A 26913-nucleotide genomic window follows, 5' to 3' on the forward strand; every position below is an offset into this window, starting at 1 on the left:
ACTGACACTTTTTAAATAGCCATTCATTCTCAAGCGAGAAATCTGTTCAGATAACAATAAAGATAATTTTATGCAGATTTGTTTTTATGATTAACAACAGCAGCATGATTATTATTAATAATTATAATCATTGTTGTTATAATGAAAACCATAACATAGGGTTTAATTGTTGATTTAGTCATTTTGAGTCAAATAAAACAGAAATAATACAATTAAAAGTAGTTTCTGCATAATAATCTGTCATAAAAAGGCGATATCGGTCGATCTCTCAGTATGAAATTCCTATTTGATCACGCCAGTTGTAACTTTTCTGGGAAGCAGCACGCGGTGATCAGCAGATCAAACCCCTCATGCAATAACAAAGCCAGTGGCCAGCACGTTTCACACATGTGGGGGTCGAGAAGGACTGATGCCTGTGACAAATACACACGATCTGTGCTGTTTCCAAATGCAAGTTAACGGAGGTGAGAAGAAATGGGGGTGACTCAACTACTCTATTTAAATGTTTCTGGGTTACATTCACATCGGTAGATCAGCGCGAGACTAATTTTGCAGCATCATTGTTAATAGACTGAATCAATAACAAACAAAACAGACAGACAGTAGGAAACAATGGCCAAGTCGAAGGCAGCCTGTGATCCAACAATAAACTTGTAACGTTAGCCCAACAATCATGAACTTGAGTTTAAGAAAGGACTAAGATGAAACGAAACAAGCCCAGGTGAACGAGCTAATCAAGTCACTGGAAAGTTTGTGTAAATCTATTCGACGCCACTTAAATGGAGAAGGAAAACCGGTCTTGCGAGAATGAACAAGACACTTTAAACTTAAAACAACGCACGACTTAACGCTCAAATTGATTCCGGATATTAACAGAAATATCGCAGCTTTTATATTTGCAATTGGTTTAACTTAAACAAGGCAGAACAAAGTCTAACCTTACTATATAACCCAACTCACTAACCAATAACGCGGCTTATAAACAAAGACAAAACACTACCAACCACTGAAAAAACAAGAATTTTAAAGCTTGTATTGGAGTAATCAATCAACGCGTCTAATGATGGTTTAGTTCTGTTATTATATAAACCAAACTAAATAACTGACTTTATTCTATCAACGTCACTATCAGAGACTTGCGTTGACGTCCCATTAACTAACTTATAACGTGAATGGTTAAAGTGAGAGTTTGCCAGGCAAACAAAGTCAGACTGCCGGGGAACATGGCCAACTTGAGTTTGGTTTTCTTTAGTTAATTCATACAGGTATGGTAATTTACCTCGATTTCAAAGTCTGGTAAACTGAACGCCGTCCTGAAGAGAGAGCAGAAGTGCGCTATGGCGGGGACTTCCCACCAAGACTGGATCTCCTCCACAGAAGTTATACATCCCTGGGACATCTTTCTGTTATCCTACGAATGTCTCACATTAAAAGAGTGGCTTAGACGAATCCGCCCGGCGTGTTCCTCACATAGAACTTGTTTAACTGAACAGTAAAACTTGTTGTCCTTGCGGTGCAGCAGCCATTGCGACCCGTAGAGTTGTACAATCTGTTTCAATCCGCATTTCACAGGAGAAGAACAGATGGGCTGGGCGCTACCACTTGTCACGGGGAGGGGGGTTTACGCGCACCAAAACAAATAAAATATCAACAGAACTCAAACTAAACCCTCGTTCATTTTTTTCAATCACCACCGTTGGCAATATTAGATTAGTTTAATAACTCTTTTACTTGATCTAGTCACTGTGAGAGAAAACTATCGCAGTTAGTCAGTTTATACGGCAGGTGTCTTACCTCCGCTCGAAGTGGTATGTTCATTTAAAGGGAATGCACACACATTTGAATTTCGTTGAAAGGGAAGTTGCTCTGTTGTTATTACAGTAGAATCCTCGCGTTTGATCTAGAAGAGATGAGTACGACAGAAAAGACATTGATAATAATACATTACACTGACATTTTTGTATTTAATTAGTTTTTGTAAATAAATTATTTATTTGATTTTAACTTCTTAATTGTTGTCATGTACGAACGCATCATATAATAATGCAATGAAGTCCATGTTATCAGCTCTATAGTGGCTGTTGTTTGTAACCTACAAAATTTGACTGACCCTAATTTGTAATGCGCTTAAACTGTTTATAAATAGTGTTGTTGTTAGTTATTATTATATACCAAAAAAAATGCCATAAGTCCTAAGAATGAATTAAACATTTTAATTCTAATAGCAGAATGACACGTTTGAAGACTACCTTTTTATTATTAATTTAAATAGTCTGAATAACAAATTGGTCTTCAAAATATGGACCCAGCGCCCCCTGTTGACACGAATAGATAAAACACACTGTTATCTATCTATCTATCTATCTATCTATCTATCTATCTATCTATCTATCTATCTATCTATCTATCTATCTATCTATCTATCTATCTATCTATCTATCTATCTATCTATCTATCTATCTATCTATCTATCTATCTATCTATCTATCTATCTATCTATCTATCTTAATTGTCTAAATAGCCGTTTTTTATTGTTTCTAATTTTTGTTAAATCATTTGTCCCAGCTTCAGATATACTTTAGCCTATATTACCTGCATAGCCTGTTATCAATTACTCTTGCAGTATTCATTTAATCTGAAAACAGGTTAGCATTTTTTGTGTTGAATTAATACAGTTCTTTCTCAAATAATAATAAAAAAATCACATACATAGTAGCCTACCATAATAACATGTTATGTGAATTATGGCATCTTCAAGACAAATCGAATTATGACCATTAATATAATTAATTTGGTAGCGGTAAAGGGCTGTGAAACTGTCCAGTGAGTTTTTGCAAATAATGGAAGAAATATATATATTTATAATTGTAAATTGCTAATGCATTTTAAAGTATTTTTATATGTTTAATATAATAATGTTAATATAATTTTTTTTTTAATATATATTACAAATTAGGGTGAGGGTGGGGGTGGGGGGTGTTAGTTGTAATGTGCATATTTGTGTAAATGTGTGAATGTGTCAAGTTTCATTACTGGAAAGCTGCGCATTCCCTTTTTATGTCACTGGGAGTCGCCAAAGGGGGAGGGACTTAGGCACGGAGGGACAATGCTTGTGTTTGTGCAAAGGCCCCTGAGTGGCGGCTCTTGCGCCTGACTACGGCTCATACACACATTGTCAGCGAGCAGAGGGGAAGTGGACGGCTTTTTCTGACCGGTCAATGCATTGACAGAGGTAAGAAAATAATAATCATCCTCTCAAACAGAGTTCCTAACTTGGTCAAATATGCAGGCTTGTGTGAGGGGGTTGTGTAAAGTCTTAGGAACGCTTTAGGATGGGTAGAGGGGGGCCAGATCGCACTTGTCTGTGTTTTGGCAGTGAAGGGGTATGAATAGAGCAATGTTGAAAGAAAGCAGTGCTGAAGAGAAAGGCATGCTCAGAATGCCACTGGGCTCCAGAAAAGACAGAGAGAGAGAGGGGGGGACAGAGAAAAGAGAGGATGCGAGTATGCCGGAGGAAAAGAAATAGAGTAAAGTGAGAATAGTACACTGAATGAGGTGAGAGTTAGTGGAAACATGACGAAAGAGAAAGGTTACACAAGGGGAAGTTTAAGACAAATGATGGGAAAGGAGAAAGCAAGAAAAAGAGTGACACAATAAAAAGAGTATAGAAATCCTTCAGTTTCCAATGCAAAAAAGATTTCGGTAACACTTTACAATAAGGTTAATTAGTTAACATTAATTAATTTATTAACTAACATGAACTAACAATGGTCAATACATTTATTACAGTATTTATTCATCTTTGTTAATGTTAGTTAATAAAAATACAGCTGTACATTGTTTGTTCATGTTAGTTCACAGTGGGTTAACTAATGTTAACATACAACCTTTGATTTAAATAATGTATTGGTTGAATTAGTTGAATGAAACGTTGAAACTAATATTAACTAAGATTAATAAATGCTTTAGGAGTATTGTTCATTCTTAGTTCATGTTAACTAAGGTAGTTAACTAATGAACCTTATTGTGAAGTGTTACCAAGATTTCAAGTGTTTTCAGCAGGGTTCATCTGATACTTTATATTTTAAACCCCAAATTAAAACCAAAAGTCTCTTCTATAATTATTATGCATGCAGTTTTATGTCCTCTTATGAATTGTGAGACCATTTGAAATATTTAAATGTTAAAAAAAAAAGTATTTCTCAAACTGCTGGACTATTTAAAATGTGATAGCAAAAATAGAAAAAGCAACAAAAAAGTGATGAAAAACTTTTTTACAGGAATATGTAGATACTTCTACATTTTCACCAGAAAAATGCTGAATAAAAAAGGTCATGGACATTTTTTGTGTCAACTACCCAGGTTTACACTGCTTTCATTTACTCTAGAAAACTAAAAACACAACTACACGGATATACTGATGTAAAATTTGGATTCTTTTAGTATTAGAGAGCATAAAGGAATTGTTTGAGCTACTGTAGACTTCTATATTTTGATTTTTCCACAGACAATGTTGTTGATACGGTGTTGAAGAACAGTAAAATCATGCTCATAAGCTCATCGTCTGCTAGCTCTCTTCTCTAGGTTAATTCAGAGGTCACAACCTCATTAGCAGATTAGAGAGACTTTAGGAGGGGAGATGTTCCCTATTTGTGCGCTGTAGAAAAGCACAATTCGGAAAGTAAAATCAGTGATTCTGAAACCAATTGAAAGTCTTTTTTTATTTAAAAAATATAGCATGTTGTTATTCTGTAAAGTCATTCTGCTATTACAGATATCCTGAATTGTATTTCTCTTGTGTCTTGGTGAATAGCCAGTTCCAAGGTGATTTATTTTTAGCAAAGAGTGACTGTTCTCCCCAAAAGGAAGGGTGTGAAGATTGGCACACCGTTCTAGGAGGCTGGCCGGCTGGGCCGTGGAAGGTTTGTGCTGACACTTTTGCAGCAGAGAGAGAAGAATTGGAGGAAACAGTAAAAGTGTGGCCACAATGGCCGAGAAAGTGAGGTACATTTGCGACTTCCTCTGATAGTGAATGTACAGTTTAAGATCCATTTAAACCGTTATATTGACATGTTTTCGTGTGCGTGTTTGTTTCCTGGTGTTTACAGCCTCCCTGCTAAGCTGATTAATGGGGGCGTGGCTGGACTGGTGGGCGTGACCTGCGTGTTTCCCATTGATCTCGCCAAGACCCGCCTACAAAATCAGCAGGGTGCTCGTGTGTATAGTGGAATGTGAGTTCAACATCTTTATGAAGTCCCATAACTATGCGTTGTATGCCATGCACTTTGTTTGGGGTTTTGTTCTGGTAGAAGGTAGAGAGTTTCTCAAGCAATAAAATGACCAACTGTGCAACTTGCGTATTATGATGATCAAGTTATTTACAGTAACAGTCATTATGATAGCATATGTGAGGGGTGCAAAATAGCAGCTGGTTTGCTGTCTTAAACCTTTTTAAGCTTATAAACCCTACACTCTTAGAAAAAGGTTCAATTGGGTTCTAGAGAACCCTAAGGAGCTTGACTCAATTTTACGCAAAAGTTGCTATATATAAGGAAAATGATTGCATAATACTTTTATTTTCATGTTTAATGGGTCAGTCTTTTTTTTTTTTTACCTGGTGAAAAATAAGTTTGTTTATTGATTAAAACTAAATCCATAAAATGATCCCATGAAGGGAATCCATGAAGGTTCTACATTATATGAAGTGCATGGCAGAACCTTTTAAGGTTCCATATAGAATATTTTCATCTAAGAGTGTAACATAATGTCATGACGCACTGGAAAAAAGGAAGCAAATGCAGGCGATCTCAAGAATGTATGTTTATTAAACACTTAAACACAGAAGTTCAGACTCAGGCAGATGGTGAGGGTCAGACGGCTGAAGCAGGGTGGCGCAGGGACTAGATGGCCGCGATGAATCCGGCGGTGAAACGGCGTGAAGGTGAAGACAGGATCCAGACACGAAGAACACACAGCACAGGACTCCAGGAAGAAACCAACTCACGGGAAACAGGAAACACAGCACAAACATCGACCAACGATCTGACAATGAGAGAATAATTCAGTGAGTCTTTAAAAGGAACTGGAGATGAGTGGCAGCTGGCGCCGAGCTGATTACAGATGAGATGATTGACTGATAATTGATACGGTGACACCCACACACACACGCACATGGCACACAGACAACAATAACAAAAGCACGAGACAAGCAGGAAGCAGCGCACTCATGAACCGTGACAGTACCCCCCCTCCTAGGGACGCCTCCTGGCGTCCCCAGACTCCCTTACCTGTCGATGGAATTCATCAATAAGGGAGTGATCTAGTATGTCTCTCGCAGGAACCCAACTTCTCGCCTCCGGACCGTAACCTTCCCAGTCCACCAAATACTGGAATCCTCGTCCCCTCCGCCTGGTGTCCAGAATACGGTTAACCGAATACGTCGGTTCCCCATCTACAAGACGCGGCGGTGGGGGAACCGGTACAGGCGGGTTAATTGCTGATCGAAACACAGGCTTAATTTTGGAGACATGGAACACGGGGTGTATCCTCCTGTACGCTGGAGGAAGGTTGAGGCGGACTGCCACCGGACTAATAATCTTGGTGACAGTGAACGGGCCAATGAATTTGGGTGCTAACTTATTCGAGACGGAACGGAGAGGAATGTTCTTAGTAGAAAGCCACACTTTTTGACCGACGACGTAAACGGGAGGCTTAGACCGGTGGCGATCGGCGTTAGCCTTAGTGCGCGCCCCCACCTGGAGTAGAGTCTCACGGGCTCTAGTCCAGGTGCGGTGGCACCTCTGGACAAAAGCGTGTGCGGAGGGAACCGCGACTTCGGATTCCAGACTGGGAAAAACAGGTGGCTGGTATCCTACACTACCTTCAAACGGAGAAAGGCCCGTGGATGACACTGGTAACGTATTGTGGGCGTACTCCACCATAGACAGTTGTTGACACCAGGAAGTCGGATTCTTGGAAACCAAACACCGTAACATTCTCTCTAAATCCTGGTTGGCTCTCTCGGTCTGGCCATTGCTCTGAGGGTGAAACCCAGAGGACAGGCTAACAGTCGCGCCCAGTAATTTACAGAACTCTTGCCAGAATTTGGACACAAACTGGGGACCCCTGTCAGAGACCACGTCAATCGGAAGGCCATGTAAGCGAAAGACGTGGTCTATGACGGCAACCGCTGTCTCCTTGGCTGACGGCAATTTGGGCAAGGGAATGAAATGAGCCGCCTTCGAGAACCGGTCCACCACGGTCAAAACAACCGTGTTGCCCTGGGAGGGCGGGAGGGCGGTAATAAAATCTAGAGCGATGTGGGACCAGGGTCTCGAAGGGACTGGCAGCAGTTGGAGTAACCCATCTGGCGCGCGATTGGAAGTCTTACCAGTGGCACATACCGAGCAAGCCAATACAAAATCGTGAATGTCGCGGGCCATCCGTGGCCACCAGAATCGCTGCTTAACCAAAAACCTCGTGCGATTGATTCCTGGGTGACAGGCTATGTTGGAACAATGACCCCACTGAATAACCTCAGACCGTAGTTCCTCCGGCACGAATAAACGGTTCGGCGGGCACCCGACCGGGGGCGTTACCCCTTCTAAGGTCTTCTTGACCTTCGATTCGACCTCCCATACGAGTGTGGAGACAAATAGACTCTCCGGTAAAATGCACTCGGGAGTAACCAGGCGTTCGGAACGATCAAAAAGACGCGATAAAGAATCGGGTTTAATATTCTTGGAACCCGGGCGGTACGAGAGAGTAAAATCAAAACGACCGAAAAAAAGTGCCCACCGAGCCTGCCTGGAGTTTAACCTTTTAGCAGTACGAATGTATTCCAGATTCTTATGATCGGTCCAGACAATAAAAGGTACCCCCGACCCTTCCAACCAGTGGCGCCACTCCTCCAACGCTAGTTTGACGGCCAACAACTCTCTGTTACCAATGTCATAATTACGTTCGGCAGGAGACAGACGGTGTGAAAAATACGCGCAAGGATGCATCCTCTCGTCCGTGGGGGAACGCTGGGACAACACTGCTCCTACCCCCACCTCTGACGCGTCGACCTCCACCACGAACTGACGTGAGGAATCAGGGGCGATGAGAATTGGGGCCGAAACAAAGCGGTCCTTGAGTTTGGCAAACGCGGAGCCAGCCGCGTCTGTCCACCTGAACGTAGTTCGGGAGGAGGTCAAGGCGGTCAGAGGTGCGGCTAGTTGGCTGAAATTACGGATGAAACGTCTATAGAAGTTGGCAAATCCCAGAAACCTCTGCAGGGCCTTGCGGGAATCTGGAATTGGCCACTCTATCACAGCCTTAACCTTGTCAGGGTCCATGCGAATCCCCTCGGACGAGATAACGTACCCCAAAAATTGAACCGACTGTGCGTGGAATTCGCATTTCTCCGCCTTGACAAAAAGCCCATTCTCTAGCAACCGCTGAAGCACTCGTCGGACGTGCTGCACGTGTTCCTGGAGAGATGAAGAAAAAAATCAATATGTCATCCAGGTAAACATATATGAACTGATCTACCATATCTCGCAGCACGTCGTTGACGAGTGCCTGGAAGACCGCTGGACTGTTGGAAAGCCCGAAGGGCATAACCAAATATTCAAAGTGTCCCCGGGGGGTATTAAAGGCGGTCTTCCATTCATCACCCTCCCTGATGCGGACCAAATGATAAGCATTGCGTAAATCCAGTTTCGTGAAGAGAGTCGCTCCCTGCAACCTCTCGAAGGCTGAAGACATCAACGGCAAAGGATAAGTATTCTTTACCGTGATGTTGTTCAGTCCCCGGTAATCAATGCAAGGTCGCAGGGATCCGTCCTTCTTCCCCACGAAAAAGAACCCCGCCCCTGCAGGAGAAGAGGAAGGGCGAATGAACTTGGTTGCCAGAGAATCAGAAATATATTTCTCCATGGCCTCCCTCTCTGGAGCAGAAAGTGAATACAACTTGCCCTTAGGCGGAGATTTACCTGGCAGTAGATCTATAGCACAGTCGTAGGGACGATGAGGAGGAAGAGAAGCAGCTCGAGACTTACTAAACACCTCCTTCAGGTCGTGGTACTCCTCGGGCACGGTTGACAAGTCCGCTGCTTTCTCCTGTAAGACAGACACGGAAACAGACGAACAGGCAGACAAAAGACAAGACTTATGACATTCAGTGCTCCACTCATTGATAGTTCTGTGTTGCCAGTCTATTTTGGGATTGTGTTGAGTGAGCCAGGGGTGTCCAAGTACTATGGGGGCCAGGGGGGAGTCCATGATGTAGAAGGTGATGGTTTCAGTGTGGTTTCCGGAGGTGGTGAGTGTGAGGGGAGCAGTGGACAGGGTGATAACGGGGAGGTCTTGGCCGTTGAGTGCGTGGACAGAGATGCGTTGGGTGAGTGGTTGTAGAGGAATGTTGTGTTTGATGGCGAAGTGATGATCCAGAAAATTACCTTCGGCCCCTGAGTCCAAGAGTGCATGACAGTGGTGTTGGTGATGCGACCATCTAAGTCTAACCGGGAGGAGAGTAGATGTCGCTGATGGTGTTCCTGAGGTCTTAGCAGCGGAGATCCCACCCGACAGCAGCCTCATAGTTACTGCCGGGCTGGGCCTTTTAACGGACACGTGTTCAGAAAATGTCCAGATCCTCCACAGTACAAACAAAGGCCCAGGGATCTCCGCCTCTCCTTCTCCTCCCGGGAAAGCCGAGCTCTTCCCACCTGCATGGGTTCGGTGTCGTGGATGGGGCTGACCGCGTCGGTGCCGCTGGACCTCGGGAAGTCGAGGAAGTGGACTGGACGTTCGGTTGGCGCGCGTCGACTCATCCGGCCAAGCCTGGAGTCCACCCGCAACGCCAGCTCTATCAGACCATGGAGGGTCGTCGTGAGGTCCAGGGCGTAGATCTCCTGATGTACGCGGTCCGCCAGCCCATGCAGGAACATGTCCCACTGCGCCGTGTCGTTCCATTGGCACTCGGCGGCCAGGGTGCGGAACTCAATGGCGTAGTCCGATACAGAGCGATTACCCTGTCTGAGTTCCGCCAGCCTCCTAGCAGCCTCCTTCCCGGCCGCCGCGCGGTCGAAGACGCTCCTCATGGCTTCCGCGAGTGCCTGGAACGACGTGCAGCAAGGGTCTCTATTCGCCCACACCGCCGTGCCCCAAAGGGCCGCCCTCCCATACCCCTTTTCCACCAAGGCAGAACTGGTGCTGGTTCGGAGCCAGAGCCTAGTTTCAAATCGGTTCTTTGTTTTTCCACCGCCAAAGCACCAGCTCCGAACCAGAAAAACTGGTTCTTAAGTAGCACCAAATCATTGCAGGGTCTAGAACGGAGCCAAGAAAGAACCGCTTGCGTCAGAGGCTGGGGGCGGGGTTACCGTGGCCAACAAGACTGAAGAGAAACTTGTGACCGCCATTTTTAAATAGCAGCTAGTCGAGCTAATAGCAGCTCGATTATAATATCCGTCTATGTAAGTTACGGCGAGCTGCACGAACGCGTTGGATTCGCCGTGTTTGGATGCCGATTTATTTTCGCAAACCCATGAGCATCCATAGTAACGCAACGTCTATTATTGTTGATGCCTTGTTCGAGATGCATCGGAGCAGCGTGGACCGATCAGAGCTGCGGGAGTGTTTGGAGATCATACGACTCCTTGTGCTTTTTGATCGCTTTCGCAGTGCTTTGATTTCATGTGCTGATCGTGCTGATCGTTCTGCGAGAAGCCGATGCATCTCGAACAAGTCTGGTGTGTTTGTGTTTGGCGTTGCTGGGCAACATGATACGTATGCAGTGACGTAAGATATAGCTCTGTTGTGGCTCTCTGGCCGGTGGAAACGCAAACCGGTTCTTAGTAAGCTCGTCAGTCGAACCAACTCCGAACTGGCAATAGCTCTAGCTCTGAACCAGCACCCGGTTCTTGTTGGTGGAAAAGGGGTACCAGTCAGGAGAGTGAGGACAAACGCCACCTTAGAAGTTTCCGTGGCAAACGTGCGTGGCTGTAGGGCGAAATGCATCTCACAACGGGTAATGAAAGCACGACAATAATCAGGTTCTCCAGCATACCTCTCAGGAACTGGCATACGAGGCTCGGACTGGGAGGGCGGATCAGCAGGAACGGGGGGCACGAACGGCGTGGGTGGCGCAGTGGGCATGCGCAGATGTTGAATTTGCTGGGTTAGCTCGGACACCTGCGCCACCAGTGCCTGTATGGCACGTCCGTTGTTGTTAAGCCCCTCCTCTTGAGCGTCCATTCGTTGAATGCTCGTGCCGATGAAAGCTTCCATCGATATCTGGGTCTCGCCTGCTGCTTCCATCGATTGGTCAGATCGTTCTGTCATGACGCACTGGAAAAAAGGAAGCAAATGCAGGCGATCTCAAGAATGTATGTTTATTAAACACTTAAACACAGAAGTTCAGACTCAGGCAGATGGTGAGGGTCAGACGGCTGAAGCAGGGTGGCGCAGGGACTAGATGGCCGCGATGAATCCGGCGGTGAAACGGCGTGAAGGTGAAGACAGGATCCAGACACGAAGAACACACAGCACAGGACTCCAGGAAGAAACCAACTCACGGGAAACAGGAAACACAGCACAAACATCGACCAACGATCTGACAATGAGAGAATAATTCAGTGAGTCTTTAAAGGAACTGGAGATGAGTGGCAGCTGGCGCCGAGCTGATTACAGATGAGATGATTGACTGATAATTGATACGGTGACACCCACACACACACGCACATGGCACACAGACAACAATAACAAAAGCACGAGACAAGCAGGAAGCAGCGCACTCATGAACCGTGACACATAAGGCATCTAAATTATCACCATCATCAAAACTTTGCTGAAAAACAATACTTTATACAGTTTTAGCCTTTTAAAATAATTATGAAAACATCCCCCTTTATTGTGGTACACGACTTTTTGCTGTGAAATCCTGACTATTATTTTAGAATTTTTTTAATTATTAGTTTTATTTTATGATGAACACTTACTAGACAGATGCAATACATCTTATTAGAAAAAAAATCATGTTCAAATGTAAGTATCAAACATGATACAACAGGCCATTTAGGAACATAGGTAGATCTCTCTATCATCATTGTATTGCATTGCATTATATGTTTTGCACCCACAGGAAAAACTACAAAGCTTTAATCATAAAACTAAGCATTTAAATATATAGACATATTATTTGGAGATATAGAGTGACAACTGATATTTATAGGCATTTTCTGTAAGTAATCTGCTATACTACTGTTATAAAGATCAAAAGGATTTTTTCCTTCTCGAGTATGAGCTCCATATTTTCACTATATTGTACCATATGAGCCATAAAACCCTGATGTATCAAATATGATACACATTTGCAAACTTATTTTTTCCTTTTGATATTTTGTCTCAGGAATCAATAAACTGTTCCATTAAAAAAAAAAAAATCTGACTATTATAATGGCTCTTTGTGTACATGGTTTTGTGCATTTGACTTTACAAATTCTGAAATCATTCATGCATCTTTTAAAAAAACAACTGCGTGAGGTTTATATAAAGTGATTCACGAAGGCAGCATGTGTAAGTGATTTACTCTGGGTGGAGGACTTTGTCTGGATTTTGAATGACTCAGATGATGCAAAACAACTTGAGTCACATGCTTTTGCTTCTTTGATCTCTACACGCTCCCAAATTCATTTTTCATTCCTTTTTAAGTAGCTTGCTCAAAACTATCTTTATGCATGTGTGATACCATTGAGATAAAGAGAAGAACTCTTTGTAGTGATGGTGCGTGAGAAGCTCTTTTCTTCTTTGTACACTTATGTAACAAGCGAATACCCAAGTGGTTTGTGGGCAAGAGACAGGCTGCCATGTTTTAAGGTTTTTCTTCCACACATTACTCACTCCCTAAAGGATTTTTTGTGAATGTCTAATTTGGCTGTTCGTTATACATAGACATGGAGAGCAATAAAAAAGATTTATTACTGTTGTTTAAGAGATTTTCCACCATTTATTCTGGTTACTTTATTCTACTTACCAAACAAGAATATTTGGGGCATTTTCATGAATTGTGATTTCATTATATTTAGATCAGCTCATTTCAGAACCAGATTGTTATATTTGATTAATCACATTGAACATTTCTGTCTTGTTTATGAAGGCTGGACTGTTTGGCAAAGACTATCAAAATGGAGGGCTACTTTGGCATGTATCGAGGTACAGTGTTTCTTTTTTATTTAGTGCCGACTTTGGTTTGTTCAGTCAACATTAAAATAAAAAATGTACCACCTTAATGTATGTTCCTGGTGTTATTGAAAACAGTGTTATTTAAAACAATAGTTTTAATTGTTATAGTGCTGTGGGATATGTTGCTTTTGTATATATTTTCAGAATTACATTTCATGTTTTTTCTCTCAGGTGCAGCTGTGAATCTTACACTGGTCACTCCAGAGAAAGCCATCAAACTGGCTGCCAATGATGTCTTTAGACAGAAGCTCTCCAAAGATGGGTAATGGCCACTTGTTAACCATTTACAAAAGCAAAGCTACTTATTATACTTATTTTATATATATATAGTCCAACCCCAATCTTCCAATTATTTATTGCTATTGGTTTATTCTGTCTGGTTTTGATAGCTTCGAACAGCTTCACAGTATTGAGTTGCCTGTGCATCCTAAGCTGGGTTAAATATACAGAACTGAATCTCACAGTTAGTTGTAAGCATGTACTGTGAATAGTTCTCATTCGTTCTGGAATCGGACCGCATGTGGTTGCGCTACATGGTTAAGATTCACAGAAAAATAATTGACCCAATAGACTAATTTGTTTAGGAGTCGAACCACACTGGTTTCATGTTTCTGATTCACTGAAAAGAGCCAACACTTGGGTGCACTATGTAATTTTTGGCCAAAAAAAAAAAAAAAAACTGCATGCATTTGCAGAAGAACATTGTTTTGGTTGTGCGTCTTTGCGTGACTGTGTGGATGAATATTGTTATCCTACTGCTCATAAAACATTCTAGGCTTATAACTAAGAAATATAACTAGATTAGATGGAAAGGATCTCAAGCTGACTCACTGAAGACGTTACTGTAGCTATACCCATTAATAAACATGTTACTTCCTTCAAAATAAATTCCAGCACAGCGCTACAACAACCTTTAATGAAATGACCGTCACAATAGTTAATGCTTTATAATTAACTCTGTTAGAGAGATACATATGGCTGTTCAATAAAATATCAAACTTACTCACCTGTTGAGTAATAAAAACTGCATCTCCGCATCGCTTTTTACAACATTTCCAATCCCTCAGTTCTTGCCATCTCACAAAATCCAAGCCTATGTTGATTCTTGTTTTATTACGAGCTCTGAAGCGTTCTCTTTTCTCCAGGAGATAGTATAGTATCTTATAGTAGCCAGAGCAACTTTTCTCTATTTACAGATATGACGAGACACGCACGGGCGAGGGACGCATGTACGCAATTTCCTACCAAAACCATCCCGCTAGGTCTAAAATATAAACACTTATAATATGCTGCTTACCATAGTGAATCAGGACAAAAAGATGTTTTGGAAGAAGGATTGATGATGTATTGACTCATTATTGAAATTGTGTTAATTTTGAACCAAAAAAAAGTTACTTAGTGTACCTTTTAAGGTTTCATGAAATAATGGAATAATTCAGCTAAAAATTAACATTCTGTCATCAATTACTTTCTAACCTTCATGTTGGTCCAAATCTGTATGACTTTGAAATGTTGAACTTTCTGATTCACTGAAAAGATTAGATTTGTTCTGTAATCGGACTTCACTGGCCACACTGTCTGTTGTGTGTTATGGATTGAGTACCGGTGTAAAGAAAGCAGTATAGGCAACTCTGTCAGTATTTTACTATGTATTCAGTCCAAATTGGTAGAAGAATGCACAAGTGAGAACCATTAACGGAACTTACAGTATTTTTTTAATCGAATCTGTTCTGAACAAAGACCATATCACAACCCTAACAACACTTTTAGCCTTTTAATATAGTATTTACCTAAATGAAAAAAAATGTCTGTAAACTATTCCACAGAGGCATTTAGGTCACCAGCTGACTAATTAGACCAGTTATTTTCTTGCTAAATGCAATAACGCAATAATGCAATCTGTCATTGTATCTGTCATCTATAGAAAATTACCTCTGTGGGGGGAAATCCTTGCTGGCTGTGGGGCCGGGACCTGTCAGGTGGTAGTCACCACCCCCATGGAAATGCTAAAAATACAACTGCAGGATGCTGGCAGGTTGGGTAAGTGTGTTTATTGTGCTCCCACGAGTGTCATCCGAGGTATGTAGGTCTCTATCTTAGGATGCCTTTCCGAGTAGTACAAAGGTTAGCCAGAAATAATATAAGCTGTTTGAGTAGAATGGTGTCAACCGAATAGCAGTTTCTCCAAAGGTTAGTGTTATTACACTACAGGATAAAAACTAAAGATGATGTTGAAGATATGAGTTGTAACCGGTCCATTTTTGTCTTTACAAGCTGCTCAGCGGACTGTCACCGCCTCTGCCCCTGCTGTTGGTCCGACTCCCTCACTGGTGGCCTCTCAGGCGGCCCAGCCAGGCACCAACGCCCCTCCTCGAGCCTCAGCGACTCGTATCACCCTGGAGCTACTCAAGACCCGAGGCCTCAGGGGTCTTTATAAGGGTGCAGGTGCTACACTGATGAGGTAAGACACAATCAGCAATATAACCTATAGGAATATGGTCTATAAAGGATATTAAGGCCACGTCAACATTAATCCGGATACATTTGAAAACGGGGTTTTCGTTTCAAAACGCTCTTGTTTCAAACGGTTTCCAAAAGTTTCTCATCCACACTGAAACGCTAATTCACCTTAAAATGCGTCATCGTTTTCAGATACCTCAGTTTTCACAGTCCACACTTCAAATTGATCCACTTTGGAGAGCATTTTCAAAAAGCTTCTCTGTGTGAATGGAAGGCCAAAACAGAGAGAAAAAGATGCGTTTTCAAATGGAAATGTAGTAGTGTGGACAAGGCCTAATTCAGCTAAAAAGGAAAATTTATTTTTTCACCCTCATGTTGTTCCAAACTAAATAGTTTCTGTAGACTTTCATTCTACAGTTAAATGCATAAGGATACATTTTGAGCCTACAGTGAATTGGTAATGGAGCTTTCACGGTCAAAAAAGGAACCAAAGGCACTGTAAAAGTGGTCCATATGACTTCTTCTGAAGTCATACAAATCATCATCGCTTGATTAACAGACCATAATCTAAGTTTTCATTCATTATAATTTGTGCATAAGTCATTTAGATTGGTTTTATAAACCGGATCAACAAAAGGTGAAAAGTTTAGACTAAAAATAACAATTCAAGTTGGCATTAAATGGAAATTTAAAGGAAGTGTATCATCATTTCATCCCTATTGTGACGTATACGTGTAATCACTTTTAAATTAACATAAAATATTCCATAACAAAATTAAAATAGTCAATTTTGATTTCATTGTGACTTTAAAAGCCCGTTCATATGATGAACTATAAAGTTATATTAGCGTCCACCAATATAGTTATGTGTTTTCTGTCGCTTTAAATGCTCGAGCTCTTTAAAGTTGGGTTGATTAGCTGTCTATGTTATTATCATTCATCAGCTGGAAAAAAATCATTCTGAAAGTGTTTCCAATGATATAATTCCTCTGTGTCGTTATTGTTATAGTTGTGGTGTGGACTTTTCAGTTCTCATAGAATAAGAAAAGATTATTAAAAATGTATAGTTTTAGTTGTCGTCCTTGGTGTGAATGGGCCTTAAATCATGAATTGGGCATCTCTACTTGAGTATTGATCTAAATTTTGGTTTGCTCATCAAAAAAATCAATATGACTTGGAAAATAGTACATGAGATATAAGGACCATTTTTATTTTATTATTTGGTGTTTGTTTTGAGGGCTCATTCATCACTTTCATTATATTGTAAAATAAGAAAATGATAAAAAAAATTCAGCTTTTATGTTAAGAAAGAAAGTCATACGGGTTTGGAACAACATGCCCCTGTCATTAATAATAACAGAATTTGAATGTATTGGTCAAATAATTAATCAATGTTAGCCGATCAACATCCAGACCTTTTGCAAACCCTCAGTGACGTGTTGTCTTAACTAACTTAAGTGATTGCTCTCTCTGCAAACGCATGCGCTGTTTCAGGACAAAAAGATGGATAGACGGCACGGTGACCTCTCACCTTTAACACCGCCCACACAAACAAACCCACTCACCTATCCAAACAGCCCCTCCCCCACAGGCTCCCTGCGGTCTGTGATGTAATCCCAGCTGTCAGTTCTGATCTGTTATTCATAGCTTCTAATTAACCGTAGGCGGAATTCTCTTCTTAATGGAATTCTAATGAGAGCTCGATCTATCTCAATCTGTTGTCTCTCGTCTACGGCCTAAATCATATTTCTCCATTCACGGTTTCACATTTACAGACTAAAACTAATCAGACACAGTGATCGATAACGATTCATCAATAACGTCCTGCAGCTATGTCGACATTCTACAGCTCTATGTCCTTTCTCTGTTCAGGGACGTTCCGTTCTCCATGATCTACTTCCCGCTGTTCGCCAACCTCAACGCTGTGGGCCGCACTGGGGATCGCCATAGCAACCCCCAGGACCGGGCCCCCTTCCTGCAGTCTTTCGTGTCTGGTTGCACGGCCGGCTCGGTGGCGGCGGTAGCTGTCACTCCTCTGGACGGTGAGATACAGGCAAGAGAGGAGTAGAGGAACACAATTTGCTCTCTCTCCTTTTGAAATGCATGCAGATTAATGTCCCGTTCAGTTAGTCGGAGCCGTCCAAGCCTTTACAAACCACTGCTAATCCTGTTTCAATGCTACTGAGAAACTGTTGATAGTCAGTTGATATAGATTGTGTATGGCTAATAGACACTGAATATTTATTTATTTCAATAACAATACATATTATATATATAAAATGTGGTATATGCACGAAAAATGTACTTAGTGCATATACATTTATTTTTGTACTTCTAACATTTCTTAACAAAAAGGAGTAGTTCTTCAAAGAAATACTTATTACTTCTTGTACTGATGATTTTTTAAAGGAATCAGATCCCAGAAATAGTGATGAATTGTGGGTACATTTTTGCTAAACTGTTGATTAACTAGGTCACTTCAAGTATTTCATAAAGGCACAGAATGAGTCTTTTGTTTCTGAGTGATTAATTATTGAACCCCATGTGATGTGTAGACTGAAACATTTCATTTGCTTTGAAGAAAGTCTGTTAAGTTTGCTTTTCAGTTCTATTTAGAAAGCTTTTTGTTTATAGCTCTTGTCTCTATGTCTATTGTATTGTGAGTTCTTTGTTGACTAAAAAAAGCAGTAAAGGGGACAGAAGGTTTATTTGGACAGTGGAAACACTGGCAGCCACTGCAGTGTCTCCATCTGAAGATTTGGCTGTACTCTCTGCAACATTACAACATTACAAATAGACTCATAGGACCTATAACCTAGTTTTTCATCAGTTCATTATTCCTGTGGAGCATATAATATGTTACAGTAAACACACTGATGCTGATTTAAAGTGCAGAAACTTTTACCTAACGCTTAACTAACGTTTAAAAAACCTTGAATCTGTTGGAAATCCTCACTGTCAAAACAAAGTTGCTGCCTTACATTTTTAAGTACAATCAGCTTCTGTATAAGTCATTTCAACTTAAATTATATTAAACTGACTTTTAAAAAAATGAGTTGAATCAAAAAGTTGAAAGTTGCTCAACTTATTTTAAATTAAAGTAATGTAAAAACATATGTTGTCATGACTTGATCATACCATTTTTTACAGCTGTTAAATCTAACTGAATTGGCCAGATCAGTTATTGAGTCAATAAACAGATTTGGTTTTACCAAATAGCATTTTATTAAAATATTATTAAAAATCACAGGTGTAATTATTTTTATTTTTTTTCAATTAGTATTGTTCAGTGTACATTGTAAAAAAAAAAAAAAAATGTGTTGGTTAAACTTACAAAAAGTATATTATCTGTTTGCCTTAAAATATTGAGTTCATTGAAATAAAAAATTTGAGTTAATACAATAAAAGAAGATTGGTTTAATAAAAAGAAACTCAAATATTATGTTATCTGAACCACATTAATTATCTAAGTTGATTTGACAAAAGATAAGAAAGTTGTGATAAATCATGAAAATATTTTTTATTGTAGACTTATATTTAAATTACTTTTTTTAATAAAGTGAATCATGTGGCAACAAACTGAACTGGTACACATTAAATTATAATAAACACATTTACTAATAGAACATAATCAAGATATTCTACTTGTGGCTTTATTATAATGTTTCAGAGAATGTTTTCCTTTTTTCATATAAAAAATTGCATAACGACAATTAGCACGGTTTTTGAGAATAATTAAATCTTAAAAAATACAGTAAGTTGTATATTGTTTTAGAGAATGTAGTATGTCAGGGACAATATGATGACTTAAAAGAATCGCTGAATCGTTTTTTGAAATGACTCTTTCAAAGAACACTTTGAAGAGCCTATTCATGGAAATGAGTCAGACTAACTACAGAACAGCTGTATAACCTGCATTTGGGAAACCAGATCTGAGAAATTTAAATATTTATACTTTTAGCACAAGGCGTAGATCCAACCGAATCTGTTTTTAATATTTATTAATGCTTATTATTTTCAGTTATAAAGACCCGCCTACAGACCTTACAGAAGGGAGAGGGAGAAGACTCCTATAAAGGCATCATTGACTGCACACAGTGAGCTCTTTATTTACATGTATTGACTTCTTATTGTGTGATATGGTACTAAATAATTAGCATATTTGTGTATCATGATATTTATATGATTCTTCCTTTTAAGACGCATTTTAAAACGAGAGGGACCAACCGCGTTTCTCAAGGGAGCAACGTGTCGTGCTTTGGTCATCGCTCCGCTCTTTGGCATCGCTCAGGGCGTGTACTTCCTGGGCATCGGCGAGCACCTGCTGGGCCTGCTGGGATAGCAGCAGGTGACGTCACCTCAATCATCATACACGCATTACTGTTTCTACACGGGCCAAGAGATGATGATGAGAGATGAAGGAAGTTGCGACAATGAAAAAAAAAAAAGGTTCTAGACTTTATTTGCGACAAGGTAAAGATGGAGAGAGATTCATGTACCCAACCAAAGGAAGTTCAGACACTTTGGAAGAACAGATGAGGGTTCAGTAATGCTAATATAAAAGCCTATATTGCACACTAACCAAGTAGTCTTCCTAAAAACTGCAAACTGAGTTCTTTAAGTAAGACAGGGTCCTGGAAAGGTTATTATTTTTATGTCTTAAAGCCCATAGTTACAATCAATTTTAAACCAACATGATACATGGTTGATTGATCTGTTGTGAACAGGGTCGATGTGTATTTAGATTTAAAGGAGACTTGAATTAAAGTCCAATTTTTTTGCCTCTCTACCGCTAATTCCGACCCCTTTAAACAGAAAAAATACTCAAAAACAGTTTGCAGGGTCTGCTGACTTAATTTAATTCTTCTCTCAGTAAATCTGAAGAGACTGCTGGGCTTCGCTGTGGAGGCCTCGTCTTCCTGTTACATGTTCCTCTGCGGGACAGAATTCCTATAGGCTATATAACGTCGGCTTGATATTTTTTAATGCTTCTTTAAATGATTTTGTTGAGTGCGCAATAAATTAAAAAGCAAAAAGCCTTATTCTTGCCACTTAAGTTTTTCACTAAAAAGAAATAACAAAATGTAATATAATTTACCAGTGGCTTTTAAAGTGTTATATATTTTTCACCTTCAGTAAGAAAGAATACAGTGAAAAGTATACAAAGAAATGAGGTCTTGAATAGTTTAATTTTGAGTGCACTTCTGTAAAATTGCGGAAAAATAAAGATCTTTCAATTTAAAATACAGTATTATAATAATAAGCTGTTAATAGATGCTTATTCCTTGGAAGGCAAACTTGAGAAAGAAAGAAAAAACACCTCAGAGGCTTCATATTCATGTTATACTAAATAAGCAACAAGCAATCTGTACATTTTAAATACGCAAGACTGATATATGTGTCTCAGCTTATTAAATTTATTCATCAGCATTTGTATTTTAAAGTCTTTTTGAAAACATGGTCTGGAGTCATTTGATTATGCAAAACATTGTTTGTGCGCCACAACTGATGCTACTTTGCATCTGATATGTTTGATTTCCACAAGAGGGCAGCGTGTTTTTAATATTTGAGGTATATGTAGCATTTTCTGTAAGCCTCTTGTCAGATGTACGACTTGATTTCTTTCCTGTACGGTGGATAAAGTGTAACCAACAAGCGATGCTTTGTTTATATTGTAATGGGCACAGAAATGCTTCAGAATATAAATAAAATATATTTGATTTATTTATCTGTAGTATTATGCAATTGTACTACAAATGAAAAGGCAGGAAAAAACACACAAAGGCATCTATGTTTTTAAGACATTAAATGAGGACTTTCCTTTTCCAGGGAAAACCTGTTAGGCTGCTAGTTTAGTAAACAACTTTCAAGGCAATAACAATGTGAATTCCTGAGTGCTTATAGCTCTTTGTTCAAACAGCTTGAGATAAGATGTCAGGTGTCCATTTTCCCTACCGGTGACATGATATTTAAACAGAAACCGGTAAAACACAGAGATATAAGGTAACACGAGCACATATGATAAGCCTTTCATTTTCAAACACTTCGTTTGGGCTTGTTTTCCAAGAGCAAAAATGCTCAAGAAAAAGAGCACGACAATAAATTGCTGGAACATGATCAATTTGAATATCCAGAATTGCAACAATAATAGTTTTTCACTTCAGAAAAACCACAGTGACCTTAAAAAAATAAAACTGCCCATCAGACCTCCTCATCACTTTATCATGTTTTCTGAATTTCACCGCTACCACTTATATGTGTTAGTAACAGTCCATTAATCCATAAACCTGCGGTTTGGGTTGGCACCAAACAGACTCACTCTGATCTCAGGCATCATCTGTGAAAGCAGAAAAAAATTATGAGGATGACATTCACAAAAACAAGCATTTATACTGTTTATTCCTGTTGTAAAATGTGATTGTTTTCTCTACCTGTTCCGCTAGAAGGTCTAGTCTGCTTTCCAGTGTGTTGGACACCTTGATCTTGCCATCAGCATTATAAACTTCAACACCTCCTGAACTGAGGATGACAAGCATGAACAATGAACAATTTGAGACTTATAAATAGGCCTTTTTTTAACAAAACTTGAGTGTAGAAGAGATCTTACATGTTAGGGGACAGGAAGTTGTTTTCGTCGATGTGCACCTCAATATTACTCTTTACAGCCTCTTTGTAGATAGGGATGTTTTTCTTAACGGCAGCCTAAAATAAACAGGTATATCAACCTCTTCAAAAGCGTAAACGGTTTGCATAGCTAATATGCACATTGTAAAATATTATGTAAACGGATTGACAAGGAATAGAGCTCACCTGTACCATCGCTACATCTTCCTTTCTACACCGGATTATAACCCTGGGCTCCAGCAGCTGATAAAATCCCTACCGAGGCAAAAAGAAAGAAAAAAAGTTAATAAAATACTAAATTATTTTATTAATAATAATAGCAATAAAAGATTAATAATTTTTTTTTATATATATATATATATATATATATATATATATAGTGGTGGACAGAATTAATAGCACCCCTGTTAAATATTATCAAAAATGGCTGGAAAAAAATAAATCTGCATTGTTTATCCTTTTGATCTTTCATTCAAAAAAAATTCCACATTATGAAATAAATGTTTTTCTCCAAAACATGTCGGCCACAATTATTGGCACCCCTAGAATTTTTACGAGTAAAATATCTCTGAAGTATATTCCCATTAATATTTACATTTATTTAGCATACCAGGGTGACTAGGAACATACAATTGTCAAGCTTTGACTTCTTGTTTCACAGGAGTTTAAATATGAGGAAACACAAAGGCCAAATTCCCTTAATCATCCATCACAATGAGTAAAACCAAAGAATATAGTTCTGATGTGCAGCAAAAGATTTTTGAGCATCACAAAATAGAAAGTGGCTGTAAGAAAATAGCTAAATAATTGAAAATCCCCATTTTGACCATCAGGGCAATAATTAAGAAGTTCCAATCAACTAAAGATGTTACGAATCCTCCTGGAAGAGGACATGTGTCTATTGTCTTAATGGATGGTGAGGAGGAAAGTTTGAGTGGCTAAAGACTCTCCAAGGATCACAGATGGAGAATTGCAGAGATTACTTGAGTCTTGGGGGTCAGAAAGCCTAAAAAGAAAATGATCAAACAACCCCTACAAACAACATGTTGTTTGGGAGGGTTTCAAGAAAAATCCTCCTCGCTCCTCTAAAAATAAACTCCAGCATATTCAGTTGTCAGACACGACTGGAACTTCAAAAGGGACCGGATTCTATGGTCAGATGAAACAAAAAAATGACTTTTTGGCAGAAAACCCACCAGATGTGTTTGGTGCAAACAGGGATAAAGAGTACCCCATGCCTACGGTTAAATACACTGCTGGATCTTATATGTTGTGGGCCTATTTATTTGCTGGAGGTCCTGGACATCTTGTTCAGATACATGGTATTATGGATTCTAGCAAATACCAACAGATAAAAAATCAAAACCTGACGCCTTCTGCTAGAAATCTTATAATGGGCCGTGGTTGGATCTTCCATCAGAACAACGGTCCAAAACAAACATCAAACACAATAATGGGTAACTGAGCTTCTGCCATGACCGTCCCAGTCCCCTAAACTGAACCCTATAGAAAATGAGTGGGATGAACTGAACAGAAGAAGCACCAACATGAACTTGTGAATCTGAAGGATCTGGAGAGATTCTGTATGGAGGAATGGTCTCTGATCTCTTGTCAGTTATTCTCCAAACTCATCAGGCATTATAGAAGAAGACTCAGATCTGTTATCTTGGCAAAAGGAGGTTGCAAAAAGTATTTAATAGCAGGGTGCCAACAATTATGGACAGCGTGTTTTGGAGAAAAGCATTTATTTTATAATGTGATTTACCCCCACTTTCAATTCTTTTACTTCAATGAAAGGTTCGATTTTTGCGAATTTTTTGAATGAAAGATCAAAAGGATAAACAATGCAGATTTATTTTTTACAGCCATTTTTTATCTTATTTACCAGGGGTGCCGTTAATTCTGACCACCACTGTGTGTGTATATATATATATTTATAATAAAAATAAATAAATATATATTTATAATAAAAATAAATACATTTATAATAAAATAAATAAATAAATATATATAAAAAAATGAAACCCATGTAAAAAAAATGAAACCTATATATTATGTATTACTTGCTACTTATATATATATATATATATATATATATAGAGAGAGAGAGAGAGAGAGAGAGAGAGAGAGAGAGAGAAAATCTATCAACTGACTTTCAACACCCAACAGTTTCTCAGTAGTGCTGAAATAATAATAATATAAAATAAAAAAAGTATGATATGACCTCTGCAAGTCGTCAGAATCTGCTTTAAAAACTATATATATAAAAAGAAGCTAGCATTGCTATCAGGACCATATCTGACCTGTAACACCAGCCCCTCCAGCAGTGCGGAGTACTGATTTGGGTCTTTGGCAATGTTGGCCAACCGTTGCTGTGCATCGTTTAGGAGATCCTGCAAAGAATCACATGAGGAAGATGAAGAAGAGATGGATTTCTTGTAGTTCTATAAAAGTATAGACTATATAAATGTGAAAATCACATCATCATACCTTAATCATGTCATCGCGAGCTTTGAGCACCTTCAGTCTTGCCTGGTTCAACAAATTCGACATCTGGCTGTAGATTTGAATGGACATTAAATACACCAATGAAGGACTCAAGGTTACACATTTAAAGAACTTAAACTCACATTTTCTTCTGTTGATCAATCTGTTTCTCTTTCTTCTCATAGTACTCCATTATCTTCAACCTTTGAGTCTGTACCAGTCGTCCCTTTTCAATATTAAACTCTTCTTCTGCCTGCAAGCCACAATACACATGACTTAAAGCAGATATTTAAGGAAAATTAATAAATGATCTAATGCTCTAGACAAATTCGACCATATTTATGCTCTTATGCTAATCATTGGATTTGTGCTACCTTTGCATCAATTTCTTCTGCCTTCTCATTGGCTTCCTGCTCAATAAAGGCCATCATGTGTTTGATCTGGAGAGATGCAATGAGATCAGTGTCAATAAAAGAGCAAAGCAAGGTTAAATTACAATGTAAGAATTCAAGCACCACTGATACTTTATTAAGCTGATGTAATGAAACAAAGGGAGACGAGGGTAGAAACTGATGGGGAAGCGAGACTGAAAGAAGTGTTGAATCTGGGAAAGTCCATGGAGCTGTGCTGGACAACTGAAGGACAGACTTCCTCTTTTGCCATTACAATTCACAACATTAAACACTCACAGTATATTAACTGATAACATCTAGATTTGAGAAAGTGCATTTGCTCTCCTCAAAGTGAATGGGATATTTCACAGATGTCTAGCTAAGAGTACAAGATAAATTAATAAATAATCATGCTCTTGTTATAGGCGCCTTTCAAATCACTTAGAAAACTTCTTCATAGAATACAAAAGACAATAACTTATATAAGTTAAAAATGTTTGTTTACGAGAATAATAAGACTGAATATCAGTTCAAAACAACGAACCACAAATTTGTCCCTTTCGTGTTTCTTTTGAAAAGTTATGAGATTTCTATACTTACCTGATCTTAAATATAATAACTCATTTAAAAATGCATCTAAAAGTAGTTTATAAACTCTCACCTGTTTCTGTACCGCGGCATCGCTGAGCGCCATGTTTTAAAGTTGTTTAAGGCACTGGCTGCGATCTCAAGAGGGATTTATCACGGAAACGATTGAATACTAACTTCAGAACTACTAATCTAAACTATTAAATAACTACTCAAGCTATATTAGTGAAATATGATGCAGCACTAAAGTACAGTTCCGCCAAGCGTCAGCTGACAAGGATGAAGGCGTCATGTGATTTGAATCGTCATGTCCGAGATAAGACCCCGCCCACTTTTCATTTGCTTGTTTGGAGACTTAACACTTTAAAATTACTTCTTTCGTGCACTAAGTAGTTAATTATTGAAAAGATTATAATTGTGAACAAATATCTTTAATCATATTACCGGTAAATGCCCAGGACCAAGTATTATTTGATAAAGTTTTTTTGTTTTCTACAGGAAACCCTGTTGGGTAGGGTGACCATATTCCAGGTCATGTCCGGCCGGGATTTCGAGATCGCCCGAAATATCCGCGATTCGGCTTTTGCTTTCTCGTCGCCATTCATTTTGTTTACATGTACACCTTTTGATTCAGTAGTACTGAATTACTTCCGATTGGTTAATCTGAATGTAGTGTTTACATGAACGCTAAACAAGTGATCGGTTGATGTGCGTTCTAGCATTGCTAAGAAAATTCCTGTGTTTTCGTCTCGATCGGGATCCGTGTGAATCAGAATGCATGACCTGCAAAGCTGGCACGTACGTGTCAGTGTCAAATAACGTAATAATGTAAACATAATGAATGGTGACTGTAGAAAGCAAAAGCCGAATCCCGGGCATTTTGGGCGATCTCGAAATCCTGGCCAGATATGTCCTGGTTAAACAGGACGTATGGTCACCCTACTGTTGGGCCACATGCATGTTTGAGATCTCATAGTAGGCCTACTTCTTTTCCTATAGACATAAAGATGGACATGACTTCTTAAAGGCTAATGTAACATTTAATTGTCAATGTTATTGTCAATCATATTTAATGTAGCAATCAAAATCCTACTGCAAAATATAAAACTTAGAGACTAGGAATTGGTATTTGAACACC

The 26913-nt window shown here is 39.4% G+C and overlaps 3 protein-coding genes across 4 annotated transcripts in view; 1 reads left to right on the forward strand and 2 right to left on the reverse strand.

Moving 5' to 3' along the window:
• Positions 1-1573, reverse strand: part of cecr2 (CECR2 histone acetyl-lysine reader) — a 27957-nt gene extending 26384 nt beyond the window's left edge. Inside the window, exon 1 of one of the 2 annotated variants that reach the window (XM_082158866.1) lies at positions 1280-1573. In XM_082158866.1, the coding sequence (XP_082014992.1) occupies positions 1280-1399 (120 nt within the window). In that variant the 5' untranslated portion in view covers positions 1400-1573. The remainder of the gene's footprint in view (positions 1-1279) is intronic. The other variant, XM_082158867.1, reaches the window with a different exon arrangement.
• A 1475-nt stretch (positions 1574-3048) lies between these two features.
• slc25a18 (solute carrier family 25 member 18) lies at positions 3049-21408 on the forward strand. The gene is made up of 10 exons (XM_082158876.1): positions 3049-3232; positions 4814-5004; positions 5109-5231; positions 13139-13194; positions 13396-13486; positions 15149-15264; positions 15499-15685; positions 17557-17726; positions 19706-19781; positions 19885-21408. The coding sequence occupies exons 2-10, from the start codon at positions 4988-4990 to the stop codon at positions 20024-20026; spliced, it is 978 nt and encodes a 325-aa protein (XP_082015002.1). The 5' UTR covers positions 3049-3232; positions 4814-4987; the 3' UTR covers positions 20027-21408.
• atp6v1e1a (ATPase H+ transporting V1 subunit E1a) lies at positions 21387-26065 on the reverse strand. Its single transcript, XM_082158877.1, has 9 exons — positions 25849-26065; positions 25170-25235; positions 24939-25048; positions 24799-24865; positions 24612-24701; positions 22495-22563; positions 22292-22386; positions 22116-22203; positions 21387-22021 (listed from the first exon to the last, which is right to left on the reverse strand). Exons 1-9 carry the CDS (start codon positions 25879-25881, stop codon positions 21959-21961), a joined length of 681 nt encoding a protein of 226 aa, XP_082015003.1. The 5' UTR covers positions 25882-26065; the 3' UTR covers positions 21387-21958.
• Positions 26066-26913: the final 848 nt, after the last annotated feature.

This window comes from Leuciscus leuciscus, assembly GCF_965113295.1.
Source record: "Leuciscus leuciscus genome assembly, chromosome: 25".
NCBI lineage: Eukaryota > Metazoa > Chordata > Actinopteri > Cypriniformes > Leuciscidae > Leuciscus > Leuciscus leuciscus.

Coding starts and splice junctions, on each gene's coding strand:
- slc25a18 (XM_082158876.1), top strand. Junction 5,232..13,138: donor GCTCGTGTGTATAGTGGAAT/GTGAGTTCAACA, acceptor TTGTTTATGAAG/GCTGGACTGTTTGGCAAAGA. Junction 13,195..13,395: donor CTACTTTGGCATGTATCGAG/GTACAGTGTTTC, acceptor TTTTTCTCTCAG/GTGCAGCTGTGAATCTTACA.
- atp6v1e1a (XM_082158877.1), bottom strand. CDS start 25,881: ATGGCGCTCAGCGATGCCGCGGTACAGAAACAG. Junction 24,866..24,938: donor ATTGATCAACAGAAGAAAAT/GTGAGTTTAAGT, acceptor TCAAATCTACAG/CCAGATGTCGAATTTGTTGA. Junction 24,702..24,798: donor CTCGCGATGACATGATTAAG/GTATGATGATGT, acceptor GATTCTTTGCAG/GATCTCCTAAACGATGCACA.